At 37.9% G+C, this 16897-nt stretch overlaps 2 protein-coding genes across 2 annotated transcripts in view; one reads left to right on the top strand and one right to left on the bottom strand.

Moving 5' to 3' along the window:
- The window catches only part of rttn (rotatin), a 44990-nt gene extending 40232 nt beyond the window's left edge, over positions 1-4758 (bottom strand). The window contains exons 1-7 of the mRNA XM_088401518.1: positions 4630-4758; positions 4123-4310; positions 3868-4057; positions 3685-3774; positions 3349-3439; positions 3065-3179; positions 2269-2431 (exon numbers count right to left, since the gene is read on the bottom strand). Coding sequence (XP_088257644.1) covers positions 2269-2431; positions 3065-3179; positions 3349-3439; positions 3685-3774; positions 3868-4057; positions 4123-4310; positions 4630-4660 — 868 coding nt within the window. The 5' untranslated portion in view covers positions 4661-4758. The remainder of the gene's footprint in view (positions 1-2268; positions 2432-3064; positions 3180-3348; positions 3440-3684; positions 3775-3867; positions 4058-4122; positions 4311-4629) is intronic.
- A 2686-nt stretch (positions 4759-7444) lies between these two features.
- socs6a (suppressor of cytokine signaling 6a) lies at positions 7445-14751 on the top strand. The gene is made up of 3 exons (XM_088402383.1): positions 7445-7587; positions 8206-8280; positions 9262-14751. The coding sequence occupies exon 3, from the start codon at positions 9389-9391 to the stop codon at positions 10997-10999; it is 1611 nt and encodes a 536-aa protein (XP_088258509.1). The 5' UTR covers positions 7445-7587; positions 8206-8280; positions 9262-9388; the 3' UTR covers positions 11000-14751.
- The last annotated feature ends 2146 nt before the right edge of the window (positions 14752-16897 follow it).

Here is a 16897-nt window from a genome sequence, read left to right as displayed (position 1 = left end):
GCAGACTTGCAATATTGTGATGGTGACAAGGGAGAAAGACTCCTCCCAATAAACAAAATAGCAACGGAAATGAATTGATGTTCAATTACTGCAAAGTGGAGAAGGGATCCAAGCAGTACATAAAAATACCACATGCTTTTATGCGAAGACTTTCTTGACATACAGCTTCATTGCATGTCTTGGTGCAGCAGCAAGTGAGCGAATGGCTGAGGCTATTTGTGTGCTTAAAAACACTAATTTAGTAGTTAGCAGGCTTACATTAAATACAACATTAACACACACACACACATTCACAAGAAGAACAGGAAGTTATTGACCTCATAGTAGCTTACAGGCAGCCCCACTCTCTATTTTACTCATGGATTATTGTTGAAGCATCATCTGTAAGTGATTTTAAGAAGACTCTTACGTAAGGAGACTAAAGGTGTAATAGAACAGAATAAAATGGAATTACAGTTCGGAGGCTCCTTTACATCCAAACAATTGATGTATTTGATTTGAGATGAATTTAGCAGATTTTCTGTGATACCAATGCAAAGCACTGCCATCGTAAACATCTTTCCCTTGCTGATAGTATAAGTCCCCCACTGACTTGGGCCCCCCTGCCCAATCAAATTCAGCTCTTTTACAGTAATATCGCCACACAAATAGTAAAATGACCCAGGCAGGACAGACACATTTACCAGGCAGTAACTAATGGGGATAGACCAGAAGTGCTATGAAATACTGTGGAGAAAGCGCTACTTACCAATCCTCATCATTTTACTTAAGCGGGAAATTTTCTGAGAGGCCTGTCATTATGTAAAAAAACAAAAAAACAAAAAAAAAACTGTACCATAGCAAGAAGTGTATGACGGAAATAACCTTTGGTATGCTTTCATTTTGAAGTTCCTCTCATGAGCATGGTTTAGTGGCAGCGATTAACTTTATTTTTCCAGCTCTTGATTTACTAAAAACACAGCAATTTACTTTTGATTTACATTTTTTTTTCCCGGCTGACTTTTTTATTACTAACAACATACTAATAAATTTAGCTAACGAACAAGTGCCTGGAACGTAACTTGTTTGTATGTAGAACAGCATCTGTAATTGTATCGCAGGTATAGGGCTGCACGATTATGGCCAAAATAACAATTTACGATTAATTTCGTCAATATTGAAATCATGATTATTAATCATGATCAAACATGTTTATTTATTGCTCTTGTATTAAACAAGCAGTACATAAACAATGCTTCAAGGCATGATACTTACAAATAATAATAAACAAAAATAAATAAAGTAAATAATAATTAAAACATTCACCCAAGACATGGCAAAAACTTGGGACACAGGCAACACAGCTAACTTACTTGCTAAGTGCAAATCACATTATTTACTTTTAAGCAAATTTTAATCAATTAGCAGTCAAAATGTCATTTTCGATCATTTCACAGGAACTGTATTTAAATTATTGCCAATCTGATTTTTCAAAATGGGTCTCAGTCGACAGCTAGCACTGCATATATTAGGAATCAGGTGAGAAACTCAATGCCATTTTACACTTGTAAAAAATGTATTAGGGTGAAAAAAGCAGAAGCTTTTATCATGCAAACATGTGGGAAAAATTACACCTGGTGGGAGAATGATTAAGTGCTTAATTTGACATATAGGATTAGGGTTAAATCAGGCTTTTTCAATGTTAATATCAGCGAGGATCATCTTAATTAATCGTGGCAGCCAATATCGTGATCGCCATTAAAATTCGATGAACTGTGCAGCCTTACGCAGGTAGACAATGAAATTGGGAGTAAAGTTTGAGTTGAGTCTCTTACAATGTACATGTAACATTATGAATGTGTAACTAAATGGTAGATAGTGTTTGGTACCTTAAATGGTAAACGCAAGCACGCCAATGCTGACTGCAATTGCTAACTGGTTAGCATAGGCAAATTTTCCCTGGTGTCTTAAAATTGTATAAAAAAATTAATTATTATACTGGTTAAATCCACTCACTTCAACTCACCTTCAACCTTAGTAAATTACTTAAAAAAAAAAAAAAAAACATTGACTCACATTCAAGCTAAACAGATTATGTCGGGCGATTAATGAATTATTCGATGGAATAATTGATGGAATAATCCGTTTTAAAAAGATAATCCATTTTAAAAACATTCGATTGTGACTGTCCAATTTCTACTTTTCATCCAGCTGTCACACTTTTTTAAAGATATTTTTACGTTCCAACTGTATTCATGAAAAACACAAAACGCTGTCACATTAACTCACAGGCGGCACCTCCTTGCTTGGCAGAGTGGAAGCTCGGATCTCGATGAAAGCGCAGCCTCTGCCTCAGCCCCACGCAAAGCTGCCTCAGGCAGGAGAGCGCCTGCAAGTGGAGGTAACATGCCTCACCTTTACCCGACCCCAGCCTCAGAAGGGACAGGAGAGTCTGAAGACAGGAAAAGACTTCATTAGAGAAGGCAATATATAATGAGATGAATGATTGAAGATATATGTGTGAGTGAACGTGGGTGTGTGCATTTTCTTGTAGACTAGTTTATGAGTGCTGAAAATTAGATAAGGCACTACTGGTCTTTAAAAAAATAAAATAAAAACATACTAAATATTTGACTTTGAGAATATGTGTAATAAGAGACACTATAAAAACAGCAGATGAAGTTGAATAATTGATTATGCAATTTGGTCCGGTAAAAAAAAAAAAAACACAGTACATGTATAAACTGACCTTTTACGGATTAGATTTCAGCAGGAAAGTTCATTTGCACTGGTCTTGTTGTAAAAATATATTTAACATAGTAGTTGCAATGGTGTAGAAATGTGCTTTATTATACTGAGAGGCGTTTTCCGTATTTTGGATTCCTTACTGAATAACATGTGATGGGCAAAGCTAACTACAGCATCTTGTTAACTCACTGCAAGCCCTGTGAAAATGAATATTTTACTACAACAATATAGCCGTCAATGGCAGTGAGATACTGAAAGACAGGCAACTACAGAGTACATTATTACAATTGGGCTAGTCCTTATTGTTTCACCCAGACCAGAAATTAAGCATGCACACCTTTGCGATATTGGGTCTCTGCAGGAAGATCTCAGCAGGGAAGTCCTGCATGATGACATCGCACAGTATCTCACAGGTGGTCCGCACCAAGTTGGGGTTGCTGCTTCTTAAAGAACTTTTACAGAAGAATTGAATTTGAATCAAGTCTAATCAATCATCCGATAAAATTATTAGACTATAACCAAATTACATTAGTCACTTGAGTGATTTATAAATTATGCCTAACACAATTGTTTAAATGTTTTTTTGTCCTGAATCAAATAGAAATACATAGATTTCCTCACCTTTCATTAGAAGACAGAATGTGTCTGTCAGTGTTGGTCAAAGTCAGCCAAGGAAACACAGAGAACTTTAAGCATTTCACTGCCTCGTGCACTGAACAGAAAACAAGAAAACGAAAAGTGGCTAAGATGGCATAACACAACATAATTTGGAATTTACTTTTAGTTTTATAGACTTTTGGTGATATTTGCAATGTAAAGAACACTTAACATGGTTTTCTTTAACATTTGTTTTGAAGAGACAATTGTTTCATAGTATGACTAAAACACAAGTGATTTTGTTCAACTTCAAGGATCTATTGTATGATACATTTTGCAACAGAAAGTAAAAATCAGTGCCTGCTATCTTCAGAGGAGGCCCATCTTCAAGTTTAGGAATACTCTTCTGGAAATACCCCCTTTTAGAAAGATGCTCATCAGCTGGTAAATCTGTGGTGATATCACAGTATGTAGGATATTCATAAATTAATCTTTATCATTATTGAAGAGATTTCATTAACTATTTGTCAAAGCTTGCAGCACCTGTTGGTGGTGTATTGTGGAGTCCGTGTTTGTAGACAGCGGTGTGACAGGGGATTAGCTCAGGTAGCTGGAACAGCTGGTCCAGGGTTGCGTCAATGACAGCTCGAAGTCTCGGTTGCACGTTAGCAGACAGTTGGGAGAGGAAATCCTCCGCATCAACGTCTCTCAGCATCTGGGCTGCACTTGGATGCTTGAAAAAAAGAAATAAACTATGAAAGGGAAAACATAGATGGCATGACATTTTGTGTCATCTACCTTAGATAAAGTCAAGAGTAAATCCAGGACTTCCTCTTGCATGGGCACCTCTGGGAAATTGAACCATTCCAAGAGATACACAAACAGTGTCTTTTCTTGAACAATATCAGGGATGGAAATCAGAGAGTGCTTCAGTTTACTTAGGATGCTCTTCAATGCTCGAACTCGTATCTCGACCAGAGAGTGGCCTGTTGGTCACAGAAACAAAATATTTAATTTGGAGAAGAAAAAAAGCTCCTGTAGATTTATCTTGACGTGAGAAGCAGATACAATTTTGAATTGATACGTCTCACTGACTTTGAAGTTTAGTGGATTAGCTAATGTGTTAAAGTTTGTTTAAACTAAACACATAAATTAGACGTAACAGTTAACACGTGAGTCAATATGTAAGTTGAGTAAAATGTGGATATTTATAGCTTGTTAGAAAACATGCGGTAATGATCCTTTTTTTTCTTGTAAAAACAAGGCACCGAGCAACCATTCTCCGGCTAACTAAGTTTAGCATACCTATTTTCTTGATAATACCAGATAATTCCATGTCCCGTTATAAATGCTTTTAGGATAAATCAAGTGTGTTCCGGGCCCATATTAGGTTCAAGTAACTCAGTTAAGTGAGTCGATGTTTGCTAGTATGGCATAAAAAACGGATTTGTTTTCAACATCCGCGCCAGCGTCCCTCCACTTCCGGGATAGAGTGGGGATGCGTTCACGGGCTCAAAATGTGTAGGAGAGAACAAAACCTTTCTTATTGTAAAGGTTTTTTTTTTTTTTTTTTAATGGAGAATCAAATAGGACTTAATTCAAAATGTCTGCCTTTCTTGAAATGTTAACATCATCGCGATGACAATCATTTTTATACAAATTCTAGATCTAGTCATTGTGAGGGCATTCATTTGTTGTCATTATGATACAGCTAAAAATCTGATAAGGATGTGCCCTACAACCTATAGAAGTGAGGAGTTAGTTACATTCTCGTGACACTTTAAGACACATTAAGTCCTTTCATTTTGAAATGGCGAACACCACAAAGATTTTGTATTGTTGCCTATTTTACGTTCTGCTAAACTTCGGAAGAGATATTTACGTTATGTTTTGACAAGGTGGTAACTAACACATTCAGTGGTATCACGATATTGAAGATCAAATTGATTGATTTTTTTGTATTATTGTTGGTGATTTAAAATGATACTTTATCATTCAAGATCATTTCATATAAACCATTTTAAAGCTTGTATATTCACATTACAATTGTGATTGTGAAAATATTCATTATAGCTGAATTTTAAAGGGAAGGCGTAGACGTCCTAAATACTAAAAGTTGTCATTCTGCAGTCCTTCCTTGTGCAAAAGGAGTCCCAGTGGCCCTGTCCTGGACCCGCAATGTTGATGTTCCTTCTGTTCCTGTCCTCCCCTTCATTGCCAAGGGTAAGTGCAGCCACTGAGGAGAAGACTGCAACACTTGGTGAAAAGAGTCAAACCAAAGCAAGTACTGTACAGGGTGTTGTGTGAAAATAAATACTGCCTGCCTTTTAAGCAATGTTGTGTTGTAGTTTGTTTCTATAATGATGAAGGTATGTAATAAAAATATTGAATTTTACCTCTACGAGTGCATTTTGTTCTTTCTCATGTTGTGTGTTTGTGTGTGTTTCTTTCATTGTGATGTCACAACAGAATTGTATCATGATGGCAATGAAGAAAAAGTGTGATGCAAGGCATAGAACTGTGTATACAAGATTGTGTCAAGTTGTGCCTACATTCTGTTTTACTGTCTGGCCTCCCATATCAATGAAGTAAACTTTGTTTGTCAGGTCTAATTTGGCTTGTAAAAACAGACTCATGTGTTGCGGTGTCCTTGGTGCATCATTTCAGAGCTGCCATCCCTTCTGCCTCCTGCCTTCCTCCACTACCACTTTCCCTCGTGTGCCAGCATATCAAGAAAAGGCAGCTTGATCAAGCCTAATAAGGCCCAGTAATTAGAGTGCTAGCAGAGCCTGTCTGCCTATAGCTGCCCCAAGCAGGTTGGGGAAGGACGGCAATACACTTGACAGTGTGGAAAAAAAATAATAAAACAATGTGATGTTCAGCAGAAACCAAATTAGTCTGGCAGTGGTAAACATCATCCCCTTTAAAAACAATACTGACACTAATTAGGCAACTAGCGTTTAGTTTGCTCTATCAACTTGTAGTTGGAGAGTCAACTTGATCTTTTTCAGAATACAAATTAAAAAGACCTGTAAGCACAAGTCACCACGCTGAATCAAAACTCATAAACCACAAATAAGAAAGTTTACTCATTAGTGAATATTTGGACAGTGAATATTTTGGAGCAATTATTTTTCTTACACAACTTCTCTTGGATAAACTTGTCCTGTCACAATGTGATCACAGCTAAACCACTATGGCCAGAGTTTGGTTCAACAAGTAATGAGTTGCCATCACAATTTTACATCAGATTCCCCAAAACTTTTTCAGCTCAAGACTCAAATGAGAAAATTATTAAAATATATAATGTTTTCACATACAGTTTATATATACTGTACAATGACATCAATTCATCACAAAAGTGAAAAGAAAAAAAGTATCAACCGATGTCATTCTGCCGTTAATATGTTCATATGAAGAAGTCATAAATTTATACATTAACTACAATTATTATTTTTATCTAGACCCCTTGCTGTTTGTTACTAACGTTATGTTATTACGAATGCAGGTTATCATTCACTCGCGTCAATAATCATATGAATACAAAAAATTTAGTATGAAAAGCATCCAACTATTGCACACGGTGCAGACACTGTTAAAAATGTGCACGAAATAATACTTATATTATATATTTATATAATAATATTATTTTCATTAAATAAATAGGTGTATGTTTGTTTTTTAAAGATAAGAAGTTCAGTCTAAAAGGCTATGTCCAGTATTTTTGAATGAAGTGCAATTTCCCTCTAAACACAATTTACACTTGTACATTTATTTTTAAAATATAATCAAAGTCATGTGGAGTGCAGTTTATGCAAAATTTATATATATATATATATATATATATATATATATATATATATATTATATATATATATATATATATATATATATATATATATATATATATATATATATATATATATATATATATTTTTTTTTTTTTTTTTTTTTTTTTTTAAAGGTATATATTTTTTTCGAAGCAGAATATTAGTTGTTTGTCAATCTATCATCAATTTAATGAAGTGTTTGTGCGTGTGTTCGCTCCATCCCAATCTGCTATCTGTCTCAACTCAACAGGCAACAAAGGAAGAGGCCGGGAGCTACTCAAGTGTGCTAACCTAGTCACTCAGAAAGGTGTCACCTTTTTGTGTCATTGTATCCTACAATATATCGCCGCACCTCTTTTTCAGAATCCTAGCAACCCTGGACATGTAATCGCCGATGTTAGTGCTGTGGACCGAGAACAAGAATAACTACAAGGTAATGTTATTTTGTTGCATGTTTTCGACAAGAAGCGTAAAGGAAACTAGCTGATTGGCTTAGGTTGGTACTATGCTAATGTTAGCCAAACTAGCTTTCGCCAGTCAACAAAGGTGAAAGAGCGAACCTCTATTTCAAATTGGGATGTATTTGTTATTCTCGTGAGTGCAAGTAATGGGGTAAAAAAATGCATTCTACGTGGGGAAATTTTAACTTGCGATCGGGTACGATTTACACTATGGAGCAAACGTGCTAACTAATAATAAAGCTAGTCGCAGCAGCATATCTGGATGTTTAATATTCTACTGACAATGTAGTCAGGAAACAATCCTTATTGTTGTCGAGTGCTCATTGAAATGTTTTCTTTCATTTCCTATTATCATCTTGACTCGGGACAATGCTGTAAAATACGAATTTATAAGGCTAAGCTAGATTGCTTCTAAATGTGTAGGCCGTGCTAGGCTAGGTCAAGACAAAACCTTGATTCTGCTTCTATAATAAGCTCAGTCAAGGATCATGTTATATAAACGACTAGTCTTTAACTCTCTGGTAATTACATGTTAGGTAAGAGTGAAAATGTTCGATCTATGATAACAGGCTTTGCTTTTTTTTCATTAGCATCAAATGAAAGGTGCTAGAAGTGGAACTTGACCCATTCAGTCAAGTCGAGTCACATAGCCTCTCCTCAGAATGGTGAGTAATCGGTAACACCTTTTTGGTCTGTTTATATCTTGTCTATGTGTCTATGTGAGTGTGTGCGTGCCTTTTAATTTAATCTGTCACTCAGAATTGTCAGCAGTAGTTTTTAAAGCTCTTCATTCCAAATGGCTGGGTATCACAGCCCTTTATATCCTGAGAATTAGCCAATTCATTTGTAGCAATGAGCATGTTTTAATGGCATAAATAGATTTTGATTTATTTGAACTACTCTACCAAGTCCTGGCGTGCTCAGTAGAGGACATTCTGGCTTTTCCAACGATGCCTCGTGTTTTGAAATCTGAGACGTTTTAACTTTGCGTTTGCTGGGGCAAAATGGAGAATTCAGCAAGCCACATGAATTGGCTGAGTCTCTGAAGGATATTGAATCTGAAATGGTCATGTTTTAGGTTGCGGTTGGAGTGCAAGCAAATAAAGTTTTAGGAAATGCAGTGTGTGCAAGTCAGTGATTCAAGTAGAACTGTTACCGTCATTACTGCATGCAATGGTTAGCATTGACATTTAAATCATTTGTCTTTTTATTGCTAAATACGTGCTTGAATCTTTTTTTTATACAAGTCAAAATATTTAAATCAGAGTGTTTGGAAATGTCAGCACTTAATGCCATTGGAGTAGAGTATATATTGATTGCAAAACAATCATCAATAATTAATATCCACTCCCTATTGTAAACTATTGTAAGACTGTTTGGTTGTATGCGGGCCACACAAAAAAACCCAAAAGATGTCAGCAAACCATTTGTAAAATAAGAGTTATCGATAGCTTTCTTCACATATTAACTTACATATTTATAATTTAGCTGTCACGTTTTTACAAATGCAGGTTGGGATAAATCTGTTACTACTGTGAAAATAATGCTATTACTAACAATCTGTCTGCATGTGTGAATGCATAAGGTAAATAAGGAAATGATACATTTTATCTGTTTCTAATCGTGCGTATTTTCTGTTTTTAAAGGGTTTGGGGGCTCTGTTCTATACATGACTTATGTGCGACCTGATGGGAGGATACGGTAGCTAGTACTTTCATCAGGATACAAGGAGAGACATCTCATGCCCCCCACCTTGGCGGAGGGCCAGTCAGAATGAAGAAGATCAGCCTTAAGACCATTCGAAAGTCGCTGAGCATAAAGGGCAAAGAGGACGGCGACTTTGTCATGCTCCAGCAGGCTCCAGTAGCCGCAGAGTTCTCGAAGGACGAGTCACTTTTTGGTGGCTGCTACACCAAAGACCTTTCCATGTGTGATCTGGGTGGAGAGGAAGACAAAGGTGGGCAGAATAAGAGCCGCTCCAAGAGTGAAGGCTTGATGGGATCACTTAAGAGAAGGCTGTCTGCCAAGCAGAAGGCAAAGAGCAAAGCGGGGTCGTCTGCCATCGGCTCGACAGACGATGAGGACACCTTCTCCTCCTCTTCTGTGCCCATCGGCTTCAACGAGGTTAAAGCCCAGAGACCTCTAAGGTCTGCATCGCTACGGAGCCACCACTATAGCCCCTCGCCGTGGCCTCTGCGGCCAGTCAACTCTGATGAAGCTTGTCTTAAAATGGAGGTCAAAGTTAAAGCCATGGTCCACTCTCCGAACCCAAGCCCCAATTTAAATGGCATCCGAAAGGAATTCAGTGATTTTCAGATGGACGGGCTCTTTCAGGACCAACCTGAATCCTTAAAAAACCTTCAGCAGTCCCAAAATGGTGAGCTGCATCTAAATATCAATGACAATGACGTGCCTGTTGTGCTGGGGTTGACGCCCCAAGACTACATTCAGTACACAATGCCTTTAGATGAAGGAATGTACCCAGAAGGGTCCCACTCCTTCTGTCTGGACAGCGCGTCTCCTATGGAGGTGGCAGCGGAGGCAGACAATGGGTCCCCACTGATGGATCAAGGACAGGAAGAGCATGAGATGGTTGGCGCTTTGCCTCCCGATCTTTTCATGGACACCTCAGTGAATAGTCTTCTCATCGGTTCTGCCGGCGTCATGCTTCAAAGCTCGAGAGGAGAGGGCCCGCCTCCCCTCTCGCCTCTCCTGCCTCCCATGAGCAGTAACGGTCGTTTTCCCAGGACATTCTCTGGCTTCAGCTCCCCGGATAGCCAGGTTGCTGACAGAGTTAGACACCACCTCAATTTCGATCCCAATTCGGCTCCTGGGGTCAGCCGGGTGTACGACTCTGTCCAGAGTAGCGGGCCCATGGTGGTGACCAGCCTGACGGAGGAGTTGAAGAAGCTGGCGAGGCAGGGATGGTACTGGGGTCCCATCACTCGCTGGGAGGCGGAGGAAAAGCTCATCAATTTGGCCGATGGCTCCTTTTTGGTCCGAGACAGCTCGGATGACCGGTACCTGCTCAGCCTGAGTTTCAGGTCACAGGGCAAAACTCTCCACACCCGCATCGAACACTCCAACGGACGTTTCAGCTTTTATGAGCAGCCTGACGTGGAAGGACACACGTCTATTGTGGACCTCATAGAACACTCGATAAAAGACTCTGAGAATGGTGCTTTTTGTTATTCCAGGTCCCGCGTACCAGGGTCTGCAACCTACCCAGTCAGACTCACCAACCCCGTGTCTCGGTTTATGCAAGTGCGCTCCCTGCAGTACCTTTGTCGCTTTGTCATTAGACAATACACAAGAATAGACCTTATCCAGAAACTGCCCTTACCTAACAAGATGAAAGATTACCTACAGGAGAAGCACTACTGACACAGGACAGTGGCGTCTATGTTGCACTTTTTTTTTAAATGTTCAATAAGGTTTACACACACCCCTTTTGAGATGGCTGGTTTTACTTGGAGGGCAACCACACACAGACCAACACAAGTTATCCCAGTCGCACAATGAAATGCTGAAATAAGGCCTGCATAAAATTGAAACATAATGGTCATTAGTACATTGATATGCATTGCTGAACTTAATTTTTGAAATAACAAATTGTACATTGACATTCTATGGCCCAAAAAATTACAGACAAAACCTCTCAAAACGACCAGTCTTGAACATCATTTTCGAGTTCATCACTTATTTTTGCTAGCACAGTCATGTGCATGAAATCAAGGTAACGTTAACTTGCAATGATTACTGAAGCAGACTTTTTGCTTATCGTCAATTGCAATTTATTCACTGATGCGTTCCTATATTTAAATGAATCTTTTCAGCAGTCATGGTGTGATACAGGTAGCACATTATAAATGTTCTTCACTGTGTCAACTAGTGAATGCTTTGGTTTTCGGTAGAACCTGAAAAAGCACAAAGCTATACAAGAAGTGTTGGAGATCTGACGGTCACATGAATATGAATGAATCTTTTTTTTTTTTTTTTTTTTGTGGTTTTATGTATAAAATTATGTGCTGTTACGTGCATGTGGCCACAGTTTACGGCTGTCCAAAATCGAGACATTTTCCAAAATTCGGTCATGCACATTGAGCTTTAAATTAACCTCTGGCTATGAAGAGCCATTCAATATTATGCAAGTCTAACGGTACTGATAATGCTGGATTTTTTTTCATGTTGTGTTGTTTATGGAAACGGCATTGTGTTAATTTTGTGCTTTGCAAATGTAGTCTTCTCCAAAACTACTGGAAAAGCAAGGCCAATTCCTTAGCTTTTGTTGTATTCTGAAGATATTTGGGTTTCAGATCAAATGAATCATGTGAGATTAAAATTCTGAATTAAACAGAGCATCTTAGTTTAAATCCACCCATTATTACACAAGTGAACAAAAGTATTGGAACACGTGACTGGTGGGTGTTTCTAGTAGTTCATGTGTAAACATCTGATAGGGTTTGGTTTTGGCTCTGATTTTTGCCTGTGAAGACGGCATTTGCTGTTATGCAAAGATGAAGCCCAAAGTGCTATCTGGGGAGAAAAAAAAAAACATTTTGAAGCTGAGAGCAGAGGGAAAATGAATCAGAGCTATTTGCACAAACATTAGGCATAGCCAGTACAACTTTTGGAATGTTTTGAAAAAGAAAAAACGATTGATGTACTGAGCAACAGACATCAAATCGGTCATTCAGTCGATGACAAAAATAATGTGAGAGCTATGAAGAAACACCCAAGATCAACAGTCAGTTAAATAACTTCCAGGGTAGGGATAAAGGTATCACAATCCACTTCCAAAGGGTTGGAAATGTCAAAGTATCATGAAATAAAGGTTCTGCCTACCAGCCAAAACACACAAGATTGTTTGTAAAGCATGGTGAAAGCAATGCCATGATTTGGGTTTGGAATGGAAAAGCTGGACTTGAACTTTTGACGCATTTGTTTGTTTTACTCTGTAACCCAAATGACTTAAGTGTACAACAACAGGAATTGACCTTGCTGTACCAATACTTTTGGATAGGACAGTGAGTGGGACCTATTACGCTTATTAGTGATTTAAAATACAATGTCTGTTAATTGAAATCAAGTTTCGAGTACTTATACAGAGATAATGACGTGCGTAAATCGTAGTAGTCTATTCTTACGTTTCGTGACATCAGCTCTTCCCTGATGGCGTTCATTTGGTTTTCTAGCAACAATTTAAAACTTGAAAAAAACGGCCTCTTTGGTCGCTCAATGTAAATTAAGATCTACGAAAGCAGTTTCTCAGTCAAAAGCAAAAGGAAATATGCACAGGCATTTGAATGGTAGCGTATTTTGCTAGTTTGGGTGATGAAAACACTAGTTAGCATAATAGACCCACTTTTAAAGTGTTTTAATTTTTTTGTAAGGAATACTACACAGCAGCTAGAGTGTAGAACTGTGCTGCTTTTTTTTAAGTCTGGTTATTTGCATGCCATGTAGGCTTCGATGGTTGACCTCAATGAGTAAAGATGTCACAATGGCTTCTGACCTATTATGTAAACCCAAATAAAGCCTTGATGTGGTTTAGAATTAATTATAAGCACGTACTTAGAACCTAAAAGCAGACCTGTCGTCACTTGACCTGAATCTGTTTGCAGTGACTCGTGTCTTAAAAGTCTGACCCAGATCAAATGAATTCCCAAAATGGTGTGAGCCCTGTGTTTAAAGGATTTGGGAAATCCATGGTTGGCATGAGGTCAAGGTCCTCAGCTTTTGACAATTCTATTATAGTTGCATGGCTTCAATGGAACTGTGATTTCCCACGCTCCCCCCCAAAAAAATACTCAAAGGGAAAAGCACATTTTTCATTACTCAAGTGCTTTATATAGATGCCTTGTTAGGGAATTTCGGTTGGAGTTTTGACTTCGCACAACCGTTTGAAGACGGTCCCTAAGACAACCATCATCGGGCGTTGGTTTTCGGTAGCTGAAAATGTTAATGTCTGAGAAGTTAGGAACATTGAATGGTGTTGCATGTTAAACGTTGTAGCGTTTTAAAGCATTTAAGTTGGACAGAAAGGAAGAATGAAGGAAGAATTATGCTAACCTGTGTACGGGAGATGCGTCATTCGCTGCCATTGCTTTGAATGACCAAAAAGAACTGGGCTGGCAGTGGGCCAAACACAAGTTGGATTTTTTTAAATTTGTGGCTTTATTTTTTGCGACGTATTGGGGGAATTGCGAAAAGGAATGCTTGTTTGGAGTAGAATTAGGAAAACAAATTCCATTAAAGAATTCTTTTGCACTTGGATATTCTCATTTTACATCCTGCCAAGAGTCACGATCGCACGGTAGTTGCTATTTCTTCATGTAAGCGTTTAGTTAACTGTATACTGTATTTAGTTTGCTGTCATACAATATGTGCGGAACATGGAGGGGGAGGCACCGGCATCCTGTCCAGGAAGGCGGATTATGACTGTGGATGTACTTTTGATTGAAATGTGAAAGTAAGATGTTTTTTGATACAATGTGCTTTCAGTTGTATTTCTGTTTTGATTTGCGTTTCATTGTCACATTATTGACAAGCGGGAACCCTTTTACATAAAGTGTTGATGCTGTTATCCTCTCAATTCTTCTAATTGATTAAGCGTCGACATCTTTAGTTTGTGATTCCAGATTTACATTTCCGCACATCGCAACAAATGAAGGTGATCCATTTACAACGTGAATTTTGAAAATGCCCGTCCCCGGTCCGTGTTTTGTTGATGTCTCTCATATATTGGTACAAGACTTTGTCATGTGTTCTACACATATGCTGCTTATGGAAAAAACAATTGCCTTCCTTGTATTTAATAATGAGGACAGTAGAATGTCGCCATTAATGATGTATTTACACCGGATGGCGTGTTGTCATCTTGGGAGAGCAACGCAGATTTGCAATTTGTTAAAAATTAGAGTTCATTTCAAAAAGCATTCGTAGTGATTAGTAAACACTCTAGAATTACTAGTTAAAAACCAGTTTACATGGGTTGTCCACTTTCCTAAGTAGACAGACTTTTGTAAATTTTTTGTTAATCAGCAGTGATTTATTGCACATTTTGGATACAGTTTCAAGAGTTTTTGTATCTGCCAATTATAAATTATAAATAAAAAAATATATTGTAAAAAGCATTGTTCTGATTTCCAGTACTTATTTAATTTTTCTTACTCGGCCCTTTCCTACCTATCTAATATCTGGACAAGGTAGCACTGGTATGATTATCTGTTAGAATACTCAATGATTCAACAAAAGAATAGCGACTGGTGTCACATTGAAGAGAAAACAAAGGAATGAACAAGAGTAATGCCAATGTCACTTTTTTTTATTTTATTGTAGATTTTGATGTTTTATTTCTCATGTGACTTTATTGTTGGCAAGTGTTTAACTCACTCAGTCTTAAAGATATATTTCTATGTCTTTATGGAATCCTTACATTCACTCCCAAAGATGACACCGAATAGTCTTTCAATCCCGAAGGTGTGACCAGTCCAGACATTAAAAAAGAAAAAAAAACAGTTATCAGGGTGAAGAAGGGTTTGAAAATAGTAGATGCTGAATTAGTTAATTCAAAGTTTATCATTTGAATTTTATTTTTTAACACAGCGTGCCCCTAATCATTCTTTTCACACCATTATGTAGTTCATCCATTAATGCGATCATATTTAAATGGGGGAGCAAACCCCAGAGTGGGTGTGTATTTTTGGGGGGTGTAGTGTAATGGGAACACTTCTTGGTATCACAAATACATTTCTTATTATTACAAATTATACTGGCTTGGTAAACTTGCCAGTGTAATATTTCAACTGTAAAAGTGATTTTTGCAGTTTTTTTTTGTTAATTCATTCGTTCTTTGTTGCTTTCCAAGGAATAATGTTTCTGATGGTTAAGGGTTGGGAAATGCATTGTCCCCACAAGTATAGCTGAACAAACATGAGTGTTTGCGTGAGTGTGTGTGCCCTTGGTTTTTGCCACATGGTGAGGACCATGTACCATGTACTCGTTTTTTGGGGACCACTTTCTAGGTTAGGGACCAGGAAATGTATTATATCAATGGAATGTCCCCACTATGATTCAAAAACAATACAAAAAATAGAGTATGTGTGCATGTGTGTGCACTTGGTTGTGGAAGGGGGCTTAAGACAACATCTCCAAAAGGGGGGCACACTATAAAATGTTTGCGAAACTCTGCTTTTATGGATTAGTTAATGGATCATTTTTACCCAGAAACGTTCGAAGAAACTCAACAAACTTTCCCCATTGTATTTATCATCACAACTTTATTTCCATATCGTCTGTAACCTGTCATAGTCAACACCGTGCCCCTTATTTGCACTATGTTTGTCCTCGAACTTTTGCACAAGCAAATGGGGGGCATCGTGAACAAATTCTTGGCTTCATGTGCTAGCTACCCTGATCATGTCAGGTTTTGACTTGGATCTGCTGAAAACACCATCTGCATAGCGATGAGGAGGCAGCCTTTGTTAACTGCAGTGTCTGACAGGCCTCTCTAGGCATCTGAGGTGAAGATACACAACTGTTTACTCTCCCTCTGCCTGGCTCGCTATGATTTATTCATAGCACACTGGTATGTCATATGGAGCTGCCTTAGCCCCTCCCTTCAATGAAAACACCCTTCTCTGCATTTCACTTTTAATTTTCAAATTTAGAACAAAGTGTGAGCGAGGGTTTACTTTGCTGACGATGACTTGTTCGATATAATCATTCAAAAAATTGCTGATAAATGTCCAAGAATAAACCTTTGAAAAATGGAGTGGGAGGGTGGGGGATCGTGAGAGAAACAAAAAAAAAAATATTCAAAATGTAAAACTATGTTGAAGGTTAAAAAGACAAAAAAAATGTCGGTGGGTGCCATGCTGAGAATATGCAGGGGTCAACCATAGTTTTGAGTTGTAATATCACCAATCACCACTAGATGGGGTGGCAGATTTTCAACAGGAAAATTGCAATTTTATTTTTGAATTAAGAGCGGATTAACTGGAACATGAAACAACGTTTTCATACATTTTTATATTGTGATTCCTTTATAAACCAGTGTTAGCATTTATTTTATAAGTTTTTTAGGAATGCATGCTATCTTTTGTGATTTAATTTCCTAACAGATTAGCCACCTATAAAACAAACAGTGTAACATGATCTTCTGGAGTTGATGCATTCTATTTACTCAGCAACTCCAGAAGAGAGACTTTTTTTTTTTTTTTTTTTGTCTAGTGATACTACTACAAATGTAGTCCCAAAGATAAATCAGACAGTTTGAAG

The sequence above is a fragment of the Hippichthys cyanospilos genome, chromosome 19 (assembly GCF_059441005.1).
Source record: "Hippichthys cyanospilos isolate Australia breed blue-spotted pipefish chromosome 19, RoL_Hcya_1.0, whole genome shotgun sequence".
NCBI classification, from domain to species: domain Eukaryota; kingdom Metazoa; phylum Chordata; class Actinopteri; order Syngnathiformes; family Syngnathidae; genus Hippichthys; species Hippichthys cyanospilos.
The sequence above is the reverse complement of the archived record's forward strand: the minus strand, read 5'-3'. Positions and strand labels throughout refer to the sequence as shown.